The 26,720-nt window shown below is 47.9% G+C and overlaps 1 protein-coding gene across 1 annotated transcript in view; it reads right to left on the bottom strand.

Annotated features, from left to right (window-relative positions):
- Nucleotides 1-26,720, bottom strand: part of LOC119950982 (leucine-rich repeat-containing protein 27-like) — a 141,937-nt gene that overhangs the window by 96,583 nt on the left and 18,634 nt on the right. The window contains exons 3-4 of the mRNA XM_038774015.1: nt 7,799-7,857; nt 556-693 (exon numbers count right to left, since the gene is read on the bottom strand). Coding sequence (XP_038629943.1) covers nt 556-693; nt 7,799-7,857 — 197 coding nt within the window. The remainder of the gene's footprint in view (nt 1-555; nt 694-7,798; nt 7,858-26,720) is intronic.

The raw sequence follows: 26,720 nt of genomic DNA, 5'->3' as shown, positions 1-26,720 counted from the left end.
TGCTAATGATTTCTCCGCCCCCCCTCATTGGGCAAGCTCAAACTCCCAAAGACCTGTGGGATTGCCATTAGTCCCCAGCAAGTGGTAAGCAGGCAGGTTATAACAGAGAGAGAGGAGTAAGGCAGTAACACCTAAACTATTTCTGGTGCATACTCTGACGTATATGTCACTGTTCATTTTGTCACACACTAAAGTCACCATAGACACAGATGACGATAGGCTGCTTTTCTCTTTCAGGAGGAGAGCTGACTGGTGGTGATTTAATCTGAGGATCACCACACTTCAGGCGAGGGGCAAGGTTGAGAGGGCGCCGGGACCTTCATGGATAACGTCAGCCGGTACGGGTCACACACTATTACAGTATAAACCTACCTACAGAAGTTAATGTTGCAGAAGCACAAATTAATATAGATTAGAGTACGTTATATCAGTCCGCTTAAAAACATGAATGTGAAGAATGAAACTGAAAACATTCTAAAAGTAACAGATAAACGTTTTGGTATACAAGTGTAATTATCTTTCCTCAACACTGATGGTGCGATTGCTATTTTGTACCTGTATCATGTCCAGCTTTTACTATTGGCATTCTGAGGAAGGCCAGAATCGCAATTAATCCTTGATGCATGACAGCTTCAGGAGGAAACACGATTGGACATTTTCTGAGGTTCAGGGCCTTCAATGAAGTCAGATTACCTATTAGAAAATAAATCAGTTTGATAAAATTACCTACTAATAATCCCAATTTGCCAAAGAATGGAGTGTGCACAAAAACATTCATAACTATCCTGCTCTTGAACATAACAGCCACAATTTTAAAGTAAATAATTACAGGTGAAAGTAATTTTAGTTTTTGAGAGGAGCTGAGAACAAAACTTTGGATTCAAAGTGAGGATTTCAGCTCTGGAAAGTCAAAATATTTTGTCAGTCTCAGTGTCAATCACTCTCAGGCCTGGTACAGCATGTGCCACATAAAAGCCAAAATTCCCTCTCCGTGATTGCATCCACAAATTCAGAGCTCAGAGAAGAAAACTTCATAGCTCAGGTTGACGTTTTCAACCTCCCACACCATCTTCTGGTATTTTTGAATGTCTGTGCCCTTTGTCCAAAATCAAGACTTTCCAAATAATTTCACAAGGGGTTCTTACAGCAGGAGGTATTGGGGCTAATTTTAGGCTTCAGCCTGTAATGCGTACAAGAAACCGGTGCCTTCTTGATGCTCCTCATTAGCGGAGATGGCCATCTGCAGGGCCTCAGTACCAACCTGGCGCAAATCGCTAATATATTTTGAGCAGTTTACCAATTGGAGGGGCCCTAAAATCTGTCAGCTCCGGTGTGGCAACCAGTAGCTGCAGGAAGAAAGAGGTGGGTACGAGAAAGGAGTCAATTCTAGGGGAGAAGCGCTTGGTTAGGTATTGATTTTTCTTTACTTCAGGAGCAATATTAATGCCGAAAAAAACTATTTTAAGTCTTAAGTCACCCATTTCTAAGCAGCCTGCAGCAGTCGCCTGCTGGCTAAGCAGCTCAATCCTTACCACCAATAAATGGAACATAATCCACAAAGATTTACCTATTGGAGAATTGTACTGTCGATGTAACAGGAATCTGATTCAAGTGGATTAATGAGATACCTGTTGAATTTCAGTCAGTGCCTGAGCTGCCATATTTTGTCATTCCTTGTTAATTGAGAAACCAGCATAAAGGATTCAAGTCCTTATACAGAATACCACTAAAGTTAAATACAGTATAGCAAAGATGATTCAATGAATGAATTAGTGGTTTGGTGACCTTCATGGATTTGTACTATTTTTCTCAATCTCTGGTCCATGATTTTCTGCCATATCTTGAAGGTAAAATATTGGCCAGGACTCCAAGGTTAAATTCCCTGCTCTTCTTCAAAAGTAATGTGTCATGTCCAGCACAGGCATGAATATATTACAAAATTTAAAGCTGGATTTTGTTTAAAAAATGGACACCAAAAGTAATCCAAGATGACTGTAGCATATCTTCTGAATTAACAATATTAGTTCCAAACAGACATGAAACTCAGGCAAATAACTAATTAAATCGGTAAAATCAGAGCCACTTATGGCATTCACACATCCTTTTGTTAAGGATGAACTGTCAGCAAACAGGGCTATACCAGCAGATTCATTACGGCTTCACCATGGCCAATAGAAATACCTAAACTCAATTGGGTGTTCGTCAAATATTAAATGGATTTCTTTCACCTTGCATTGTATTGTGGAATTCCTCACAAAGGCCTTGGCTGTCTTGACACTCTCAGGATGTGAAAAGCCACAATACAGGCCTAATGTTCCACCCTATTTGGAATAGGAAATTGGACTTGTATCAGATCACATGGCTATGGCAGCCATGTTTGTTACCCACTGTTAAAAATAACAGCAGAAGCTGTTCTGGGAATGGTGCCATTGACACAGCCAAGCCAAAATCAGTTATAATATTGAAAGTGGGAGAAGGATTCTCCCACAATCTGTCCCAACTTCAAGTTCGCCTGAGAGCTGGCCTTCTGGCAAACCAACTACAAGAAGTCTCACAGCCTACGAACACTCCTCTGCATTTACAAGACCTCCACCCAAGCTAAAGCATCAATTCATCCAAAATGCCTGCCAAGAAAAGAGAATGAAATAATTCCAGACTGTAATCATATTGTATTTTTCCTTCATCTAGATAGAATCTTGGCATCCCTACAAAGCAGAAGGAGACCATTTGGTCCATTGAGTCTGCATTGACCCTCCAAAAGGGCACTCTACCTAAGCCCACTCCCTTTCCCTCCCCCCTTAACCCCACCGAACCGCTTGGACACTAAGGGGCAATTTATATAAAAGAAAATATTGAAGATGCTGGAATCTGAAACTAAAACAGAAAATACTGGACAATCTCAGCAGGTCTGACAGCATCTGTGGAGAGAGAAGGGAGCTAACGTTTCAAGTCTGGATAACTTTGTCAAAGGGGCAATTTAGCATGGCCCATCCACCTAACCTGCACACTTCTGGACTGTGGGAGGAAACACAAGCAGACCTGGGGAGAATGTGCAAACTCCAAACAGTCACCCAAGGTTTGAATCAAACATGGGTCCCTGGCGCTGTTAGCCAGCAGTTCTAACCACTGCACCACCCTATATCAATTCTTTGTGTATGAGAGATAGTGTGCAAGTTGTGTTTAAACCTCCAGAGAATTGTGTGCTAATAAATAATCTTTAAATTTAAAATCATAAAGACTGACTGCTGGAATAATTTAAATTGGGACAAACCATCTGAGGGCAAGAAAACATACAAGCCCCACACATGTAAAACACTTCAATCATGGACAACAATAAAACACACAAACCTGACCAGTGACACATGGGATCTTTCACGTTCACCTGAGACAGCAGTGTTGGTATTGGTTTAACTTCTTATTGAAAGAATCCACCTCTAACAATGGAAACTGCCATAGTCGATTTGTATTGTATGAACAAGAAATGGAAAAGAAATCTTGTCTGAATAAAGTGACCTAACCAGTTTGTGAACTCCCAGAATGTTTCAGAAATTGGGGAGTTTCTTTGATGAATTGCAATTTGTAGAATAAGAGAGTCACCTGCAAAACAGGCTGATTTTGAAGAAGGTGATTATGCAGCGTAGAAATTTTGTCCCACACTTGGAATGGGTTATCTGTCAGTTATTACATGTAAAGATACCAATTATTGTCAATGATTTTCCTCCCTCTAGATTATTTCTTAACAACTGCCATTACACTTTACCGAATTCTGGAAACTATTAAACAGGTAAGCGCAAACATTATCAATGGTCATTACCTTAAATTTTAAAGTTCAACATTCCTTTCCCCATCCCATCTCCACTGCTCTCCACTCTCATCCCCTCTTCCCAACCTCAATCTACTCCCTCCACATCCCCATTCCACTCCCTCCCCTTTCCCATTCCACTCCCTCCTCTTTCCCATTCGACTCCCTGCCCTTCCCCATTCCAATCCCCTGCCCTTCCCCATTCCAATCCCCTGCTCTTCCCCATTCTAATCCCTCTTCCACATTCCACTTCCTCTTTCCCATTCCAACTCATCCCCATCCCATTCCAATTCCATTCCCCACTTCCCCTTTCCTAATCCACTCCACAACTCCACAACCCTTCCCCCTCCTCGGCCCTTCCCCCTTCCCTTCCCTCTTTACGTCCCTTCCCTCTCACCTCACCCTCCACTCCCTTTCTCTCTCCTCCCCCCATTCCCCTTCTCCATCCCACTCCACTCCCCTTCTCCATCCCACTCCACTCCCCTTCTCCATCCTACCCCACTCCCCTTCTCCATCCTACCCCACTCCCCTTCTCCATCCCATCCCACTCCCCTTCTACATCCCACCCCACTCCCCTTCTCCATCCCACTCCACTCCCCTTCTCCATCCCACTCCACTCCCCTTCTCCATCCCATCCCACTCCCCTTCTCCATCCCACTCCATTCCCCTTCTCCATCCTACCCCACTCCCCTTCTACATCCCACCCCACTCCCCTTCTCCATCCCACTCCACTCCCCTTCTCCATCCCACTCCACTCCCCTTCTCCATCCCATCCCACTCCCCTTCTCCATCCCACTCCATTCCCCTTCTCCATCCTACCCCACTCCCCTTCTCCATCCCACCCCACTCCCCTTCTCCATCCTACCCCACTCCCCTTCTCCATCCTACCCCACTCCCCTTCTCCATCCCATCCCACTCCCCTTCTACATCCCACCCCACTCCCCTTCTCCATCCCACTCCACTCCCCTTCTCCATCCCACTCCACTCCCCTTCTCCATCCCATCCCACTCCCCTTCTCCATCCCACTCCATTCCCCTTCTCCATCCTACCCCACTCCCCTTCTCCATCCCACCCCACTCCCCTTCTCCATCCCGCCCCACTCCCCTTCTCCATCCCACTCCACTCCCCTTCTCCATCCCACTCCACTCCCCTTCTCCATCCTACCCCACTCCCCTTCTCCATCCCATCCCACTCCCCTTCTACATCCCACCCCACTCCCCTTCTCCATCCTACCCCACTCCCCTTCTCCATCCCATCCCACTCCCCTTCTACATCCCACCCCACTCCCCTTCTCCATCCCACCCCACTCCCCTTCTCCATCCCACCCCACTCCCCTTCTCCATTCCACCCCACTCCTTCTCCATCCCACTCCACTCCCCTTCTCCATCCCACTCCACTCACCTTCTCCATCCCACTCCACTCCCCTTCTCCATCCCACTCCACTCCCCTTCTCCATCCCACCCCACTCCCCTTCTCCATCCCACCCCACTCCCCTTCTCCATCCCACCCCACTCCCCTTCTCCATCCCACCCCACTCCCCTTCTCCATCCCACCCCACTCCCCTTCTCCATTCCACTCCACTCCCCTTCTCCATCCCACTCCACTCCCCTTCTCCATCCCACTCCACTTCTCCATCCCACTCCACTCCCCTTCTCCATCCCACTCCACTCCTTTGCCCGCCCATCCCACTCCCCTTTGCCCGCCCACTCCACTCCCCTTTGCCCGCCCACTCCACTCCTTTGCCCGCCCATCCCACTCCCCTTTGCCCGCCCACTCCACTCCCCTTTGCCTGCCCACTCCACTCCCCTTTGCCCGCCCACTCCACTCCCCTTTGCCCGCCCACTCCACTCCCCTTTGCCCGCCCACTCCACTCCCCTTTGCCCGCCCACTCCACTCCCCTTTGCCCGCCCACTCCACTCCCCTTTGCCCGCCCACTCCACTCCCCCTTTGCCCGCCCACTCCACTCCCCTTTGCCCGCCCACTCCACTTCCCTTTCCCCGCCCACTACACTCCCCTTTCCCCGCCCACTCCACTCCCCTTTCCCCACCCACTCCACTCCCCTTTCCCCGCCCACTCCACGCCCCTTTCCCGCCCACTCCCCTTTGCCCGCCCACTCCCCTTTGCCCGCCCACTCCCCTTTGCCCGCCCACTCCACTCCCCTTTGCCCGCCCACTCCCCTTCCCCCGCCCACTCCACTCCCCTTTGCCCGCCCACTCCCCTTTCCCCGCCCACTCCACTCCCCTTTCCCCGCCCACTCCACTCCCCTTTGCCCGCCCACTCCACTCCCCTTTGCCCGCCCACTCCACTCCCCTTTGCCCGCCCACTCCACTCCCCTTTGCCCGCCCACTCCACTTCCCTTTCCCCGCCCACTACACTCCCCTTTCCCCGCCCACTCCACTCCCCTTTCCCCACCCACTCCACTCCCCTTTCCCCGCCCACTCCACGCCCCTTTCCCCGCCCACTCCCCTTTGCCCGCCCACTCCCCTTTGCCCGCCCACTCCCCTTTGCCCGCCCACTCCACTCCCCTTTGCCCGCCCACTCCCCTTCCCCCGCCCACTCCACTCCCCTTTGCCCGCCCACTCCCCTTTCCCCGCCCACTCCACTCCCCTTTCCCCGCCCACTCCCCTTTGCCCGCCCACCACTCCCCTTTGCCCGCCCACTCCACTCCCCTTTGCCCGCCCACTCCACTCCCCTTTGCCCTCCCACTCCACTCCCCTTTGCCCTCCCACTCCCCTCCCCTTTGCCCGCCCACTCCCCTCCCCTTTGCCCGCCCGCTCCCCTCCTCCCCGCCCACCCCACTCCCCTTTCCTCGCCCACTCCACTCCCCACCACTGTGCACTGCTCAAAAGCCTCTGGTTCTTCTCTTCCAAACGGTGATCCAACTTCCTAGATCAAGGTGCACTCTTTGACTTCAAATGGAATAATGCTTATTGTTACAACTATACTCCAGCCTACCTGTGAGCAAAACCAGTTAATACTGATAAAAATAAAGAAAGGCTGATTGAATCAGAGAGAAACATAGGGGGGGGGTTAGGAAAGTTATATTTCTAAGACAATAGACTTTCTTCTATCCTGTCCAGTAGAAAGAGATCCTGGAAGAACGTAAATGGTGTGGTGCATTAAGAATGTATTAAATTCAATCTGGTAAACTGCTGAGTCCTCAGTCACTATGAGGAGATTGGGATTATGGTAGGCTTCCCAGGAAGACTGCAGGACACATAATTCAAAATAATGATCTCCATTGTTTCAATATCGGACAACAATCTTACAAGCCATGTCCCATGTATTTACGACAGTAAGGCATGTTGGGGCATCTTGTTGATGAAGGTCAAGATTAAGGTAATCTATTTTTTAAACCACGGGAAAAAACGTTCAAGCAGAAAAACAGAATCAGAGTGCACATGCAGCAACTAAAGATTCATGTTGTGCCAATGCAGTCTTATCTACTGAGGGATAGGTAGGGTGTTAGTTTACTAATGTGTTTTATTGCTGAGAAAAACCAAGAGGCTCACATCTGCAATTTGCAAAATTAGCTGGAGTAAGCATAGCATAGATTGGTGACTAAAAGCATACTCTATCGAAAGAGGGAAACATCAATGTAAGTAATGATTTTTTGTCACTGCAGAGGCAGTTGTTAACTCTTTCAGAGTAGCCTACTGTCACCAATTAAAACAAAAAAATAGGATCACTGTTACAGAAAAGGTTAAAGAGAAGTATGACAAAGGCACAAACTCTAAACTGAGGAATGGTGGTGGCGGTTTAGAGAAGGGAATAAGGCAAGAGATGTTAAATTTGCAATAGTGAATAGGAAGACAGTGAACTATAACAAATTGAAACTTGTCATGCGATGCAAAACAGTCTTGAAGTATTATGCAGGAGGATCACTAACTTGGCTAACTATTTTGACTTTGATGTGTCAAGTTTTGTTTTTAACCACACTAACTGGTATAAAAAAGTATATTGAACCATTTAATAGAATTAGAATTTCACACTAACCAAGCTCCACTGGCAGCTTTCGGATAGGATTCCCCTCAAGAAGCAATGTTTTAAGGCATCTGTAAAAAGCAAAATAAGTGTCAAATAATTACAACAACCTGCATTTATTCACTGCCTTCGTCACAGTAAAATGATCCATGGTAGTTTACAATGGTGAAAATAGACATTTAGCAGCCCAAGTAAAGGAAGTGGAGAAACCCAAGGCAGGGTTACAGAAATGGATATCAAGGATGTTTTTGAAGATGGGAAGAAAGGAAGCAAGATGGAAATGTTTAAGGAACGGTTTCAGAGCATGCAGTTAGGATTTCTTACGGTTATGTGATGTGAAAGGAAATGTAGGCTGCAAAGGACACCAGAGTTAAGAAGACCAGATGTTGAACACTGGCATGGACAGCTGTCAGAGGTAGGTTAAGAATGCACCGTGAGGGCAGCACGGTGGCCTAGTGGTTAGCACAACCGCCTCACGGCACTGAGGTCCCAGGTTCGATCCCGGCTCTGGGTCACTGTCCGTGTGGAGTTTGCACATTCTCCCCGTGTCTGCGTGGGTTTCGCCCCCACAACCCAAAACTGTGCAGAGTAGGTGGATTGGCCACGCTAAATTGCCCCTTAATTGGAAAAAATTATTGGGTAATCTAAATTTATAAAAAAAAAAGAATGCACCGTGGATGGCGACACGTGGCACAGTGGTTAGCACTGCAGCCTACTGCACCGAGGACCAGGGTTCGAATCCCGGCCCTGGGTCACTGTCCATGTGGAGTTTGCACATTCTCCCCATGTCTGCGTGGATTTCATCCCCACAACCCAACGTTTTGCAGGATAGGTGGATTGGCCATACTAAATTGCCCTTAATTGGAAAAAAAATAATTGCATACTCTAAATTTATTTTTAAAAAGAATGCAGTGCGGGGCAAGACTTTGGAGAATGTTGAAACAAGAATGAGGGGCAATATTTCTGCTGATGAGTTGAAGAGAATTTCAGTTTATCCACTTCAGAAAGCACATCTGTGGTTGCGCAGTCAAGAGTGGCTGCGGGGTCAAATGTTAACATAAAATGGAAGCTAACCCTGTACCTTGAGATGATGGGCGGGATTCTCCAGTTTTGTCCGTGGCTGGACTCGTTACAAGCCAGAACAGAAAATCTGGCGCTCCAGCCTAAACTCCATTCACTGTCAGTAGCACTGGAAAATCCCAGACACAAACAAGGCGAGAAGATTTTGGCTAATGGTTCGGAGGGACAGCACATGGATGAGGAAAAGGGTAGGAACATATAGAACATAGAACATTACAGCGCAGTACAGGCCCTTCGGCCCTCGATGTTGCGCCGTCCTGTGAAACCCCTCTAAAGTCCCTCTACACTATTCCCTTAGCGTCCATATGCCTATCCAATGACCATTTGAATGCGTTTAGTGTTGGCGAGTCCACTACTGTTGCAGGCAGGGCATTCCACGCCCTTACTACTCTCTGAGTAAAGAACCTAACTCTGACATCTGTCCTATATCTATCTCCCCTCAATTTAAAGCTATGTCCCCTCGTGCTGGACATCACCATCCGAGGAAAAAGGCTCTCAATGTCCACCCTATCTAATTCTCTGATCATCTTGTATGCCTCAATTAAGTCACCTCTTAACCTTCTTCTCTCTAACGAAAACAGCCTCAAGTCCTTCAGCCTTTCCTCATATGATCTTCCCTCCATACCAGGCAACATTCTTGTAAATCTCCTCTGTACCCTTTCCAATGCTTCCACATCCTTCCTATAATGTGGCGACCAGAACTGCACACAATACTCCAAATGCGGCCGCACCAGAGTTTTGTACAACTGCAACATGACCTCATGGCTCCGAAACTCAATTCCTCTACCAATAAAAGCTAACACACCGTACGCCTTCTTAACAACCCTCTCAACCTGGGTGGCAACTTTCAGGGATCTATGGACATGGACACCGAGATCTCTCTGCTCATCCACACTACCAAGAATCTTACCATTAGCCCAGTACTCTGCCTTTCTGTTATTCCTTCCAAAATGAATCACCTCACACTTTTCTGCATTAAACTCCATTTGCCACCTGTCAGCCCAGCTCTGCAGCTTATCTATGTCCCTCTGTAAATCGTAACATCCTTCTGCACTGTCCACAACTCCACCGACTTTAGTGTGATCTGCAAATTTATTCACCCATCCTTCTACGCCCTCCTCCAGGTCATTTATAAAAATGACAAACAGCAACGGCCCCAAAACAGATCCTTGTGGCACACCACTAATAACTGGACACCAGTCAGAGCATTTCCTATCAACCACCACTCTTTGTCTTCTATCAGCTAGCCAATTTCTGAGCCAAACTGCTAAATCACCCTGAATCCCATGCCTCTGTATTTTCTGCAATAGCCTACCGTGGGGAACCTTATCAAACGCTTTACTGAAATCCATATACACCACATCAACTGCTTTACCCTCATCCACCTGTTTAGTCACCTTCTCGAAGAACTGAATGAGGTTTGTGAGGCACGACCTACCCTTCACAAAACCATGTCGACTATCTCTAATCAAATTATTCCTTTGCAGATGATTATACATCCTATCTCTTATAAACCTTTCCAAGGCTTTTCCCACAACAGAAGTAAGGCTCACTGGCCTATATTTACCGGGTTATCTCTACTCCCCTTCTTGTACAAGGAGACAACATTTGCTATCCTCCAGTCCTCTGGCACTATTCCTGTAGACAAAGATGACTTAAAGATCAAAGCCAAAGGCTCAGCAATCTCCTCCCTAGCTTCCCAGAGAATCCTAGAATAAATCCCATCCGGCCCAGGGGACTTATCTATTTTCACACTTTCCAGAATCGCTAACACCTCCTCCTTATGAACCTCAAGCCCTTCTAGTCCAGTAGCCTGTATATCAGTATTCTCCTCGACAACTTTGTCTTTTTCCTGTGTGAATACTGACGAAAAATACTCATTTAGCACCTCTCCTATCTCCTCGGACTCTACGCACAACTTCCCACTACTGTCCTTGACTGGCCCTACTCTTACCTTAGTCATTCTTTTATTCCTGACATACCTATAGAAAGCTTTAGGGTTATCCTTGATCCTACCTGCCAAAGACTTCTCATTTCCTCGCTTGACTCTTCTTAGCTCTTTCTTTAGAGCCTTCCTAGCTAACTTGTAACTCTCAAGCGACCCAACTGAACCATCACGTCACATCTTCACATAAGCCTCCTTCTTCCTCTTGACAAGTGATTCAACTGCTTTAGTAACCCATGGTTCCCTCACTCGACCACTTCCTCCCTGCCTAACAGGTACATACTTATCAAGGACACGCAGTAGCTGTTCCTTGAACATGCTCCACATTTCCATTGTGTCCATCCCCTGCAGTTTTTCTCTCCAGGCGATGCATCCTAAGTCTTGCCTCATCGCATCATAATTGCCTTTCCCCCAGCAATAACTCTTGCCCTGCGGTTTATACCTATCCCTTTCCATCGCTAAAGTAAACGTAATTGAATTGTGGTCACTATCACCAAAATGCTCACCTACCTCCAAATCTAACACCTGTCCTGGTTCATTACCCAGTACCAAATCCAATATGGCCTCGCCTCTTGTTGGCCTATCGACATACTGCATCAGGAAACCCTCCTGCACACATTGGACAAAAACGGATCCATCTGAAGTACTCGAACTATAGTGTTTCCAGTCAATATTTGGAAAGTTAAAGTCCCCCATAACAACTACCCTGTTATTTTCGCTCCTATCCAGAATCATCTTTGCAATCCTTTCCTCTACATCTCTGGAACTTTTCGGAGGCCTATAGAAAAGCCCTAACAGGGTGACCTCTCCTTTCCTGTTTCTTAACTCAGCCCATACTACCTCAGTATTCGAGTCCTCATCAAATGTCCTCTCAGCCACCGTAATACTGTCCTTGACTAACAATGCCACCCCTCCCCCTCTCTTACCACCTTCCCTGAACTTACTGAAATATCTAAACCCCGGCACCTGCAACAACCATTCCTCGCCCTGCTCTATCCATGTCTCCGAAATGGCCACAATATCGAAGTCCCAGGTACTAACCCATGCCGCAAGCTCACCCACCTTATTCCGGATGCTCCTGGCATTGAAGTAGACGCACTTTAGACCACCTTCCTTCCTGCCGGTACACTCCTGCAACTTTGAAACCTTACTCATGACCTCACTACTCTCAGCTTCTTGTGTACTGGAGCTACAATTCAGGTTCCCAATCCCCTGCTGAACTAGTTTAAACCCTCCCGAAGAGCATTAGCAAACCTCCCCCCCCCGAGGATATTAGTACCCCTCTGGTCCAGGTGTAGACCATCCCGTTTGTAGAGGTCCCACCTACCCCAGAATGAGCCCCAATTGTCCAGGAATCTGAAACCCTCCCTCCTGCACCATCCCTGCAGCCACGTGTTCAACTGCTCTCTCTCCCTATTCCTCGACTCGCTAGCACGTGGCACGGGTAACAACCCAGAGATAATAACTCTGTTTGTTCTAGCTCCCTGAATTCCTGCCTTACATCCCTATCCCTTTTCCTACCAGAGACCTGTACCCCATGGCTGACCCCTGGAAGGTCGAGGCACTCTTATGAGGTAAGCATCATCTGTTCGATCACAGAGGACATTATTGGGAAGCAGCGTTCAATGGTGTCAGATTTCACAGACAGACTGTGAAGATCAAGGAGGATGCGTGTCACTACTACAATGACAGAAGTTGCCATTGGTGACGAACCTTGTAGCCAGGACAAAAGCTAAACTATAAGTCTGTCTGAGAGAAGTGTCACATCAGCCCTCAATGTCAACATTTGAATGATTGGATGTATGTTCAGAAGTTGGGCCTTGAAGGCAGGACATGTTTTGCTGTGGGCACAAGAATAGCTTAGCTGAATCCGTCTCTTATGACCTCTGCCTGCAGATGTAACAGCAGGAAAAAATTATCGTGTTCGATGTCTTCTTCAATTCAAGACTTGGTTTCCACTGGCCCTTGTCATCTTCCTTTTTTAAAAAATCAACCATCCTTTGAAGTTGGAAAAATTACGAGCATGCAGCAAGCCACAGTGATGCAAAAGATGCTGGCTCTACTAGAGAGCTCTTCCAGATCTATCGGGCCATTTGAAGTGTGTCTTCAGGATCTCTGTAACCTACTTAATGGCAATCCATAAGGTTCCATGATCATATGTTCTCCATGCCACCCTATCGCCTCACCCACTTGGCACCATACACCACTCACCCACTTACATACTGTGTTCGCAGACATCTTTAACCTCTCACTACTCCGCTCCAGTTCCCACCTGCTTCAAGAAGACCACTATCATACTGGTGCCAAAGAAGAACCAGGCAATGTGCCTCAATGACTACCAACCAGTGGCCCTGACATCTATTATGAGGAGGTACTACAAGAGGTTAGTCATGAGACACATCAACTCCAACCTTTCAGATTGCCTTGATCAACTGCAATTCACCTACTGCCACAACCGGTCCACAGCAGATGCTATTTCCCTGGCCCTACACTCATCCCTGGAGGATCTCAACACAAGGACACCTACATCAAACTCCTATTCATTGACTACAGCTCGCCTTCAACACCATAATCCCAGCCGAGCTCATATCCAAACTACAAAACCTAGGACTCGGCTCCTCCCTCTGCAACTGGATCCTCGATTTTCTGATCCATAGACCACAATCAGTAAGGATAAACAACACCTCCTCCATGATAGCCCTCAATACTGCGGCCCTGAAAGGCTGCATACTTAGCCACTTATACACACATTGTGGCAAAATTTGGCTCCAACTCCATCTGCAAGTTTGCTGATCACACGACTGTAGTGGGTCAGATTTCAAGCAACGATGAGTGCAGGTGGGAGATATAGAACTTAGTGGCATGGTGCACTCTCTCCCTCAATGTCAACAAACCAAGGAGCTCGTCATCAACTTCAGGAAGCCAAGTGTTGTACACACCCCTGTCTGTATCAATGGTGCGAGGCGGAGATGGTTGACAGCTTCAAATTCTTTGGGGTTAAACATCACCAAGAATATGTCCTGGTCCACCCACATCGATCCTACGTCGACGAAGAAAGCACAACTGCGCCTTTACTTCCTCAGGAAATTTGACATGTCTACAATGATTCTTACCAATTTTTATAGATGGACAATAGAAAGCATCCTATCTGGGAACTTCCAGTGGCAGCATTTAGATGGAAGTCGAACATTAGCTCCTGCTCGAGGCTTGGTTTTTCAGAATTTAATGCCCGGTTATAGGGGCAGTTTTTGGATGAACAGGTGCAGGAAGACATAAGGAAGGAGGGGGATGTCGAAAACCAGAAAAAAGACAATGGGAAGAAGGGGGCAAATGAGGTTCGCTGACCAGTGAGCGGATCAGCCCAGCAGGAGGAAAGATAGTGGAGGCTAGGTCGCTGGGTGGGGCCACGCCCTTCACTGTGGAGAAGATGACCGAGGTGATGGTCGGGGAATTTGAGAAGCACTTTGCCAAACACACGAAGGTGCTGAGGAAACAAATGATGGCAGCAATGAAGGTATTGGTGGAGGAGGCAATTGCCCCGGTGAAGGTGGCGATTTTGATACATTGACAGAGGTGCGGCACCAAGGAGAGAAGTTGAAGAGGGTGGAGGATGCTTTGTCGCAGCATAGCAATCAGTTCACCTCGATGGGTGAGGAGCTGCAATGGGTGGCGGAGGCCAACAAAGGACAGAGAGCGAAGTTGGGGGACCTGGAGAAAGGTCTGTGCGTCAGAACGAAATAATTGTGGGTCTGCCCAGGCCGTCTGAGTACTGCTAAGATGTTGGCGGAGTTACTGGGGGAGGGAGAAGAACCTTCCCCGTATGAACTGGACAGGTCATCGGTCGTTCAGGTCAAGCCAAAGACGAATGAACCACCAATGGTGGCAATAATTTGCTTTCACAAGTACCATGTTAAGGAGGAGGTCCAGATTTGGGCAAAACAGAGGTGTGAGGTGCTGTGGACAGGAGCTGATATACGTATATACCAGGACGTAACTGTGGAGCTGGTGAGAAGGTGGGCGGCCTTCGGTCGGGTGAAGGTGGTACTGTACAGCAGTGGTGTGAGGTTCGCCGTGGTGTATTCAGAGAAGTTGAGGGTGACCTACAACTCAAAAGATTTCCACTTCGAGATGGTGGAGGCTTTTGTGAAGGACTGGGGCTAAAATGAGAAATGGGACTGGGATTTTGTTTTGGACTGAAGGTAGGGAGGTGAAAGGTTCTATATAGTTTTGTTTCTCGATTCTTATTATGGTTTAAGTTGCATGCCTGGGAAGGATGGGAGTTGGGCTTTCTCGCAATGGCGGGTTTCTGGGTTTGCATTGGGTTTGTTTAGATGTTTGTCCAATGGTTAATTTTCAGGAACTGGGCATGGGAGAGGGTATTGGTAGGACGGAGGCCTGGGCAGACGCTTTCACACTAGCAAGGTGGGGGAAGAGGCCGCAGTCATTGGAGCCTGGTTGAACAGGTTTCGATGGGCCTGAGAGGTGTGAAAGTTGGGGGATGGGATTGATACTGGGAGAGGTGTTTTCAAGAGGAATTAAAAAAAAATATATATATTTTTATTCTCCTCCTTTCTCACATTTTCTCCCAAACTTACACCCACCAACAATAAACAATAATCAGCAATAAATATGTCAATCCCCATAACAATAATAGTGATCCCATCCTCCCACCAACCCCCAAACATTAGCCTGCATGTTTACATAAACAAATGACAAAAAGGAATCAGGGATTACCCATAGTCACCCATAATACACACAGCCCCCCTCCCCCCCAACCCTCCCACCCATCCCCCCCAACTAATGTTCGATGTTATCCAGTTCTTGAAAGTACACAATGAATAATGCCCATGACTTGTAGAACCCCTCCGTCCTTCCCCTTAGTTCAAACTTAACCTTCTCAAGGTCCCCCCACCACGCCAGGGTACAGGGCGGAAAGGCTGCTCTCCATCCCAACAGGATCCGCCTTCGGGCGATCAACGAGGCGAAGGCTACGTTATCTGCCTCCGCACCCGTTTCTAACTCTGGCTGGTCCGACACACCGAACATGACCTCCCGGGGACCCGGGTCCAGTTTCACGTGCACCACCTTGGAAATTACCCTAAAAATCTCCTTCCAGTAGTCCTCTAGCTTTGGACAGGACCAAAACATATGAACGTGATTAGCGGGGCACCCCCGCAACGCTCACACTCATCTTCTCCTCCTTCAAAGAATCAGCTCATCCTCACCCTTGTGAGGGGTGTGCTCTGTATACCACCTTCAGCTGTATCAGTCCCAACCTCGCACATGAGGTGGAGGCATTTACTCTCCAGAGCACCTCACACCAGGCCCCCTCCTCAATAACCTCTCCCAACTCTTCCTCCCACTTTGCTTTGATCCCTTCCAGTGGTGCCTTATCATTTTTCAAAATAGCTCCGTACACCGCTGACACTACCCCCCTCTCCAATCCCCTTGTCGTCAGCCCCTCCTCCAGCATTGTGCAGGCCAGTTCCTCCGGGAAGCTCTGTATCTCCTTTCTGGCAAAATCTCGAACCTCATGTATCTAAACATTTCCCCCTGCTCCAGCCCATACTTCGCTTCCAGCTCCTTCAATCCTGCAAACCGTCCCCTAAGAAACACATCTTTTAGCGTCTTAATCCCCTTCTTTTCCCATTTCCAGAAATTTCCACCCCACCTCCATGGCTCAAATCTGTGGTTCCCCCTCGGCATTTCCCTTGACCCTGCCCTCAACCCGAAGTGTTAGTGAAACTGCCTCCAGATTTTCAATGAAGCTATTATTACTGGACTCCCGGAATATTTCCCCAGAGCTATTGGGAGCGGCGCTGTTGCTAGTGCTTTCAGTCCCGACCCCCTGCACAAACTCTCCTCCATTCTGACCCACTGGGAATCAACCCCTCTGGCCAGCTCCGCACATTCTCCACATTCTCCGCCCAGTAGTAGTACATCAGGTTCGGAAGACCCAAACCCCCTGCCTGCCTTCCTCTCTGTAACAGCACCTTTCTCACTCTGGCCACCTTCCCTCCCCATATGAACGAGGTAATCCTTCCCTCAATCTCCCTGAAAAAAGCTTTCGGCAGGTAAATCGGTAGGCATTGAAAAATAAACAGAAATCGCGGCAACACATTCATTTTAACCGCCTGTACCCGACCCGCCAGTGACAGAGGGAGATCATCCCACCTTGCCAAATCGGCATTTTCAAGAGGAATTTGATGGGGGGGGGATTAAGGTTTTGATGTCAACAAAAGGACGGGGTGGGCCAGTCCAATGGGCAGGGACCAGAGTTATAATGATGGAGGATAGGAAGGGCAGAGGCAGTGAGAGACCCGGTCAGAATAGTAACGTGGAACATGAGGGGTTTGGAGGGCCGAGTGAAGAGGTTAAGGGTGTTTGCACACCTAAAATACTTAAAGGCCGACATAGCGATGCTGCAGGAGACTCACCTGAGGGTGAAGGACCAGGTGAGGCTCAGGAAGAGCTGGGTGAGCCAGGTATTCCACTCTGGGTTTGCTAGCAGGGCTCGGGAGTAGCGGTATTGGTGAGCAAGAGGGTGAGCTTCCAGATGGAGACGGTGGTAGCGGACCAGGGGGTAGATATGTGATTATAACAGAGGCATTGGAGGAGAGGTTGGTGGCACTGGCGAGTGCATATGGCTCCAACTGGGATGATGCAAGGTTTGCAAAGAGGATGCTGGAGGCCATCCCGGACTTGGGACACACACAAGCTAATAGGAGGGGATTGAAATATAGTGCAAGAGTAGAGGATGGACAGGTCGCAGCTGCACTCACTCGGCCAGCGGGGGTTGGGGTGGATGGGGCATAGCGGCTGACTGGGCTCATGAGGGAGATGAGAGGAGGGGACCCATGGAGGTTCTTGCACCCAAGGGAGCGGGAGTATTCATTCTTTTCCCCTGTGCATAAAGTGTATTAGAGTATAGACTATTTTGTGGTAGGGAAGGCATTACTGGATGGAAACAAGGGATCAGCGTATTCGACAATAGAGATCTCGGACCATGCACCGCATTGGGTGGATGTAGTCCTGGAGAGGGAGGTAGGCCAGTTGGCGGGATGGAGAATGTGAGGTTAAGGGACTGAAGCTTCTGTGATAAGATGGAGACAGTGATTGAGGAGTATGTAGGATTTGACTGTACAGGGAAAATGACGCAGGCGGTGGTGCAAGAGGCCCCGAAGGCAGTAGAAAGGGGAGAGGTGATATTGTTTAAGACCACGTTGGACAAAGAGGAGCGGGAGGAGCTTCAAATGTTGGTAGAGGAGATGTTGGAGGAGGAATGATTTTGACCGGTTGTCTACGGGTGTGCCAACTGAGACGGGCGAGGGGAGCAGTTTATGAATATGGGGAGAAGGCGGGGGAGAAGGCCAGCTCTGGAGGGAGGTGGCAGCGAGGGAGATAGTCCAGGTGCGGGATAGGAGGTGGTGGCTCCGGAGCAGATCACTAAAGTTTTTGAAGAATTTTATAAGAAGCTGTTTAGGTGAGAGTCACCAGGCGAGGAGCGAGGGATGAGGCAGTTCCTGGATGGGTTGGAGTACACGATGTTGAGGGAGGAGGATAGGGCTGGGTTGGAGGGGCCGATGGGGGAACAGAAGGGAAAGGAGGCAATCGTGAGGTTGCAATTGTGGCAAGGCCAGATGGGTTCCCAGTGGAGTATTACAAGAAGTTCAAAGACACGTTGGCGCCATTGATGGTGGGGATGTTTGAGGAGGCGATAGGGAAGAGGGTACTACGACAAACTTTGAGACAGGTTTCGATCGCCCTGTTGTTGAAGAAAGCCAAGGACCTGACGGAGTGTGGGTGGTATAGACCCATATCTTTATTGAATGTGGATGCCAAGATACTGCCGATGGTGCTGGCGGCTAGGTTGGAGCGGTGCCTCCCGAAGGCGAGAAGATCAGGCAGGGTTTGTGAAAGGAAGACAGCTGTTCTCGAATGTTAGAAGGTTAGTAAATGTGATCATGACGCTGGCCGAGGGAAAGGAGATGGATGTGGTGGTGGAGTTAGATGAGGAGAAGGCGTTCGAGTCGGTAGAGTGGGGGTACTTGATGGCGGTCCTAGAGAAATTTGGGATCGGGCCGAGGTTTATGACGTGGGTATGGCTACTTTATAGGGAACCAATGGGGAATGTCCGCACAAATAATATGAGTTCAGGGTACTTTGCTCTGCACTGGGGTACCAGGCAGGGATGTCTTATGTCCCCCTTGCTATTTGCAATAGCAATAAAGCTACTGGCCTACACTTTAAGGAGTTTGAGACTGTGGAAGGGGATAATGAGAGGGAGAATGGAATATAGGGTATCTTTGTACGCGGACAATCTATTGTTGTATATCTCAGAGCCGAGTATGTAGGTGGGGAATATAATGAGGCTGCTCCAAAGATTCAGGTCGTTCTCTGGGTATAAATGAAATTTAGAGAAGAGTATATCATGGTGTCCCAGCAGAGGTGGGGGTGGACTTGGGGTGCAGGTGCTGCGGGACTGAAGGGGGGGTCCCTGTAGGTACAATTTCACTACCTTGGTGGGGAGGGTGAGGACTGACTTGGCAAGATGAGACAACCTCCCTCTGTCAGGTGCAGACGATTGAAAATGAATATGCTACCGCGATTTTTATTTTTGTTTGAGTGCCTGCCAGTCTTTTTACCCAAGTCATTTTTTAATAAACTGGACAAGGTGTCACCTCGTTTGTTGAGGGGGCGAGGGGGAAGGTAGCCAGCGTTACAGTGATAGGAAGGTGGTCCTGCAGAAGGTGACAGATGAGGTGAGCTGGGTCTCCCAAATTCATATTACCATTGGGCGGCGAACGCAAAGAAGATGTGGGGTTGGGTCATTGGGGGAGGGTCCGTTAACCCAGGTTAGGATGGAGGAAGGTTTGTGCAGAGGGTTTGGGTTAAGGGCGCTGGCAACAGCGTCGCTCCAATGATGCCGGGCAAGTACTCTGCGAGTCCAGTGGTAGTGGCAATGCTGATGATCTGGAGGCAGCACTTGAAGTTGGGGCTGGGTCAGGGGAGATGCCAATTACGGAAACCATAGATTTGAGCCAGGAAGGTTGGATGGGAGGTTTCAGAGATGGGAGGAGAGGGGGATCAAGGTAATAAAAGACCTGTTGCTGGGGGGACGTTTTGCGAGGTTGGAGGGGTTGGTGGAGAAGTACAGACTGGCTCAAGAGGAAGGGTTTAGGTACCTGCAAGTCCAAGTCCGAGACTTTGTAAGGAAGGGGTTTCAGAGCTTCCCAATAATGTCGGCCCCCTTGTTGCTGGAGGAGGTACTGTCGACAGAGGGATTGGAGAAAAGGGTGGTGTCGGCCAAGGAAGATTAACGGGAAGATTTTGGAGGACAGGGTGTCCACGGAAGGGATTACGGCCAAGTTGGAAGAAGAGTTCGGGGAGGTATTGGCAGAAGGTCTCTGATGTGAGGTGCTACGAAGGGCGAATGCCTCAACCTCATGCACGAGGCTGCAGCTGCAATTGAAGGCCATGTATAGGGCGCACCTCACAAAAGCGAGGATGAGCTGGCTCTTTGAGGTGTGGAGGATGTCTGCGAGCGTATACCATAATTTAAACCACCAGACTGTTCCATAGACTATCTTCACAACTGCTTCTATGCTGGCTGACATCTATCAAACATCAACTCCTGAGATGAGCGAGAAATTACTCCAGGCTAACATTGGCAAGAGATGTTTGTTTTTCACCAGAAACTTTGCATCTCAGGCATTTTATTTTCCAAGTGCCTCCTCAGGCTGAACCTGTCAGCAAAACTTCAGCATCCTTTTCAATCAAGGTAAAACTTCAAAACCATCTATCAAGAAAGAGCAACGTACTTCCTCTGCTTTCAGTGGCGCCCACCATTTTCATTTCCCTTCAGGCTTAATGTCCTTTGATTTAGTAAACCTTTATATTAAAAAAACACTAATGTTCTGGCTGCGTGCAGGCTTTTATTTATTGGAGTTGAAGCCTGCTTTCTGCACAACGTTTTAGCGAAAACATCCAATTGCCTTGCAATTATGTCAATTAAGCCTTTTGCACAATGTAACTGGATGGCAAACAGGTAATTGGGAGCTAATTAGTGGGTGTAAGTGAATGACTGATTGATTGATTGCAACTGAGTGAGCATATGTTCAGACTGGCTGGTCCTGCGGTGCAAACTGGAGCATTGTGTTTGGTGAAATTCAGTCAAAAGGGAAAAAAAACAGGAGATTGATTAGCTTGTGCAAAATGTACATTAACAATTAAAAGTACAACATTTCCCTTGTGTCATAAAAATAAAAACGATAGAGGCCGAGCTTCTCTGGCCTCTCCGTGGAGTGGCTCGGTGAGGGGAGGCAGCCCACCACTGGCTGGCAGTGGGATCTTCTGGTGCTGCTGGTCAATGAGATTTCCAATTAAATTTCCAAGGCAGAGGTGAGATGTTGACAGGACAGGAGGTTCCCGCAAGGGTGAACAAACGAAAGATCTCATCCAAAATAAAAATCATGTTGCCAACCCTACTCAGGGTACTGTTTCACTTGCACCCTCCGATAATGTTACACATTCAGAACTATTCTTGGAATACTGAAGGCAATAACGAAGTAAGTGCCAACACAAACTTACTTGATACACTGCGGCACTCAAAGTAAGTTTGCATCAATTATTCATATAATCAAGTGAAATAGTGGCATGAGTTAATTGCACGATTACAGAATGTTTTGCAATATGCTGAGCTGGATTTCCCAGTCAGAGATGACATCATGGCATTGACCTCGAAGAAAGCTGCTCACAAAGATCTGGTGATTGCTGCAGCATGAATTTCCCCTTTCCTGGAATCTGGTGCCTCGTAAAGAGGCCTTCAGCAGCAGTGATGCAAACAAGCAGGGTAAGCAGCCAATCAAATTTAAATATTCTCACAGAAAGAAAACCAGGAAGTAAACAGCACTGGATTTTTGACTATAATACATATTTTTTAAAACAGACAGCAAAATAAATTATTGGGCCATATATGTGAAATTAAGGTAGAAGCTCCGGGAGCAGCACGGTGGCGCAGTGGGTTAGCCCTATTGTCTCAAGGCGCCGAAGTCCCAGGTTCGATCCCGGCTCTGGGTCACTGTCCGTGTGGAGTTTGCACATTCTCCCCATGTTTGTGTGGGTTTCGCCCCCACAACCCAAAGATGTGCAGGTTCGGTGACTTGGCCGTGCTAAATTGCCCCTTAATTGGAAAAATTGAATTGGGCACTCTAAAAAAATTTTAAAAGGTAGAAGCTGAATTAGAAAGCTTTCTAAAAAAAATATTTAAATGAGCATTTTTATTGCAGTGGAGAATTTGATATTAAGGATGTCCAATAATAATTATGAATTGAGAATGCCACTGAAAACCCAGTTATACCTCATTCAACAAGGTGCAACTTTTAAAAACGTTTTCACAATAAATAAAAGAAGGAAGACCGATTGAGAATCAGCACCAGCCCATTCGTTAGTCACTTTAATGTAATGCAAATAGGAACATTTATTAAAACATTTCAACCAACTGACTAAAATTCTCCCATTTTGAGACTGTGCCGTGGCGGGACAATGAAGTAGAGCATTTCCCTGTGGCGAGCAGTGGAAAAACACATTAAATCCTTCACCCTTTACCTAATTAATTTTGCACTTAAGTCTGGATGGTGTGTAGTCCACCATTGTGCCTGGGTACCATATTGAAAAGGCGCCCAACATCACTGACCCACTATTGAAGAAAGAAGATGAGCCGCTGGAGAACGAAGATGGATCTCCAGGAATATTCTGAGACTGGAAGATGGACCCGCTCCAGGACACTGAATCTGGTAGGTCCACCTTCCGATGCACTGACCCACTGCTGTGGTGTTCCAGGATTATGGGCTGCCTCGGTCATGAACTCCGGAGGCAGTCCCAGGCGTAGTTCAAATGAGACATGATTTCTGCATGCCACGTTGTTCCAAGTGTGTTTCACACTGGCATGTTTTCCCGCCGGCATCACAGAGAATTTGGGAAGTGGGGCCTTCATCTGCATCCCATTTACAGGATGCAAATAAGGTTAACACCATCATTTGGCGGGTTGTACGGGCACCAGCGGATGATCAGGTTGTACATTGACACTGGCGTGAAACTGATTTCTGGCTCTCCAGCCCAAGTCTCCCTCTCCCCCATGACCACCATCAACATGCCAGCGGGAGCTTGGGAGAATTTTGCCCCACAATTAACACTGATACTCGCTGACTGTGAATTCAGACCGTGCCCATTTTGTAAGTAATCATACAAGTTTATAGTTTTTCCTTGGATGAACGTTAAACCAAGAGGCTACTTGCATTAGGTTTTGTATTCAATTCAGATTTCTCAGAGTCTTTTCATATTTTCCATGCTTCTAATCTAATTTATTCTGGTAGCACTTAAATGTGTAACACTTTGCGCACTTTGTTTGGGATTTTTTTTCAGCATGAGTATTGATTGTTCTCCCCTTCGCAGGGAGTAGCCCAGACATCCTACCAATTGTTGCTCGTTCTGGGTGAATGTGCTTTACACTCAATTTAGCTCTGTTTCGTTCCTTAGCTGTGGAGTCGTCAGGTATCGTTAAGATACCGCCACAAGTTTCAAGTTCAAATCAATAACTCCACACACCAGTTAGTAAGTTCAAACAAGACACGTTTATTATAATAGTTATCTACTAATCATGCATATAAAACTATAAGACAAGGCTAATCCTACCACTAATAGGCCAAATACTTATCTGGATAAGGGGACTGCCGGATCAGGGAACAACGGCCTCTAGCTTTGTCCTGGGTCCGCAGGCTTCCAGTAGCTATGGACTAAAGGGGGTCAGGAGTGTCTACTCTCGTAGCATGCGTTGTATGACACTTACGTGATGGCGGCTGGTGTCCAGGCCTCTCCTCAAGGTTCTTCTGCTGCAACGGTGTTCTGCTGGGAGGGCTGGCTGGTCAAGGAGAGGCTGGCAGAGACAGAGAGCTGGGGTCGCGGTCTCTGCCTTATACCTCTCTCAGGGTCTCGCGCCCACCTGGGCAGACCCTCTATACACTCGCAATCGATTGGGTCTCTTCCCAATCGATTGATTTGAATTCCCCAATAACGGGACAGTTCCTCGATCACTGGGCGGTTCTTGGGACTTACTGTTTTGAACTTCTTTTGGCGCCGAGAAGTCTGGCCTTCTATTCAATGTATCGATTTGCGTTAACTTTCATAGAATTTACAGTGCAGAAGGAGGCCATTCGGCCCATCGAGTCTGCACCGGCTCTTGGAAAGAGCACCCTACCCAAGGTCAACACCTCCACCCTATCCCCATAACCCCATAACCCAGTAACCCCACCCAACACTAAGAGCAATTTCGGACACTAAGGGCAATTTATCATCGCCAATCCACCTAACCCGCACTGTGGGAGGAAACCGGAGCACCCGGAGGAAACCCACGCACACACGGGGAGGACGTGCAGACTCCGCACAGACAGTGACCCAAGCCGGAATCGAACCTGGGACCCTGGAGCTGTGAAGCATTTGTGCTATCCACAATGCTATCGTGCTGCCCCAAACTTGTTTCCATCGTACCTGGGAATCGCCCGGTATCGCCTCATTAGTATGCTAACTTGTTTTCTTTCACAGTGCTGTCCGGTTTCTGCAGCAGTCAGAACTGGTTTCTGTATCAGTCAGAATACACAAGCGCTTTTGCAAGCTGCTTGCTTTTGCAACATGTCCATTTTCCCTGCATTCCTTGTAATCTTCCATTTTGTGTTGGGAAGTGGCCACCCCAGGTGGCTACACAATATCAACTGCTCGTTCCCTGGCCTCAAATGCTTGAAAACCTCTAATTTATTTTCTTAGATGATTGTTTTTCTTGTTTTCTTAGGAGCATCAGAGTCACTGTTATCCTTTTCTGGACGTTTCTGATTCATGTTTATGAATGATTCCAAGGGATTGAAGCATTAAATTAGGAGCATAAAATCACCTCAAACGGTCTTAAAATAGCTTCTCTGCTGCCAACCAATGCAAAGTTAACAAGTGCCATGCTTGGGGCTCCAAAATTAATCAGAAGATAGCACAGTCAGGACCTACTGACGTCCCCTTGCCTCCCAAAAGGCCTTGTAATTTTTTGCCAAAAAAAGCCCCCAAACCAAGGACACCAGCTAACTTAGCCTCTCTACCTCACCCAATGCAAAGTTTCACGGGAGCCACATCTGGGGCTTCAAAATTAAAAGAAGACGGCAGAATCAGGAAGCATAGCTTCCTCCGTTCAGGCTTCCACTTTACCCTTGAAAAAAATTCAGTAGGCGGAGTGTTTCTATGTACAGCATTGTACTTTACAATGTTAAACAAAAAACACTGTTGCTTTGAACCTGATCGATTCCCTTATACTCACTCGCGCCTTTCAGTGCAAACAAGACCTGCGTTTAACAACATTACAAACATTGTGATATTCAGTGTGCATTTTGTGATAGTTACTTAGTCCAAATCATGAACCAAAATTACAAATATAATGAGACTGACCTACCATCCTCCAATTTTGTTCCACAAACAGCAATGCGATAATGATAAGATCACTTGTTTTAAATTGATGTTGATTGAAGGATCAATATTAGCCAGGTCACGAAAGATAATGCCCATGCTCTCAATTAAATAGTGCCAAGGATATTTTGCACCTCCTTTTGCCTCAGTTTCATGTATTAACCAAACGATAGCACCTCCAAAAGTGTAGCACCTCCCCAGTACTGCACTGGAGCATGAGTCTAGGTTTTGTGCTCATGTGGGGCTTAAATCTACAACCTCATAGAATTTACTGTGCAGAAGGAGGCCATTCGGCCCATCAAGTCTACATCAGCCCCTGAAAGAGCACCCTACCTCAGCCCACACCTCCACCCTAACCCCGTAACCCTGCAACCCCACCTAACTTTTGGACATTACGGGGCAATTTAGAGTGGCCAACCACCTAACCTGCACATCTTTGCACTGTGGGAGAAAACCGGAGCACCCGGAGGAAACCCACGCCCCCACGGGGAGAATGTGCAGACGCCTCACAGACTGTGACCTAAGCCGGGAATTGAACCTGGGTCCCTGGCTGTAGTAATCCACGGGAGGCAGGAGTTCCGTCACCACACCAATATTTATTTACAATAACGACATTACAGGAGCAGCTACAAACAGTGCTGCTAGCAGTCCAGTCAACTTAAGACTGGCTCACAAAGCCTACACAGGTGCTTATATGGGCCCCCTCAATGAGCTATCATTGAGGGAGCTCATACTCCAATTGGCCAACCAATAAAGCTAATTGGAGTTCATTATACTCCTCCCCCCAAGGTCCGAGAAATTCCTGCCAGCTGGCATTCCTCTGAGCTTCTTCCTGCTCCTCATGTCTGGGTCTGTCACCTCTGTGTCGTCCGCCGGGTCGTTCTCCGAAGTGGGTGAGGTGTACCTTATAGGTGCCCGTCTTTTCCTTGACGACCTCCTTGGAAGTTGTTATTCCTCCTCATTGGGGAGAGGTGTCGCGGCGGCCTCGTCGAATGTGTCCATCTCCGACTCTGACGACTGGATGACGGGGTCTGGAGAAATTGCTCGGGGCTGGGGTGTGGGTATCCATTCCATCTGGGCTATCCCAGCTTGAGGCAGTCCTGCTTCGCCTGCCTCCAGGTGTGGTTCCGCTGCCCTTATTTGGTCTAGGTGTTTCTTCAGCACCTTACCTCCTATCGAAACCATATATGATATGGGCCCTGTTTGGGACTCTACCGTGCCTTTGACCCACGTTGGTCCATTCCCATAATTCTTGACCCAAACCGGTGCCCCCACCTGGAAATGTCTCTGCTGCCGACTATTATCATGCCCCCTGCGTTGGGCCTCCTGTTGTTTCTCCACATTCCCCGTTAAATTTGGGAAAAGGAGACTCAGCTTCGTTCGCAGCTGCCTCCCCATTAAGAGTTCAGC

The sequence above is a fragment of the Scyliorhinus canicula genome, chromosome 16 (genome assembly GCF_902713615.1).
Source record: "Scyliorhinus canicula chromosome 16, sScyCan1.1, whole genome shotgun sequence".
Taxonomy (NCBI): domain Eukaryota; kingdom Metazoa; phylum Chordata; class Chondrichthyes; order Carcharhiniformes; family Scyliorhinidae; genus Scyliorhinus; species Scyliorhinus canicula.
This window is presented reverse-complemented; position numbering and strand designations above follow the sequence as displayed.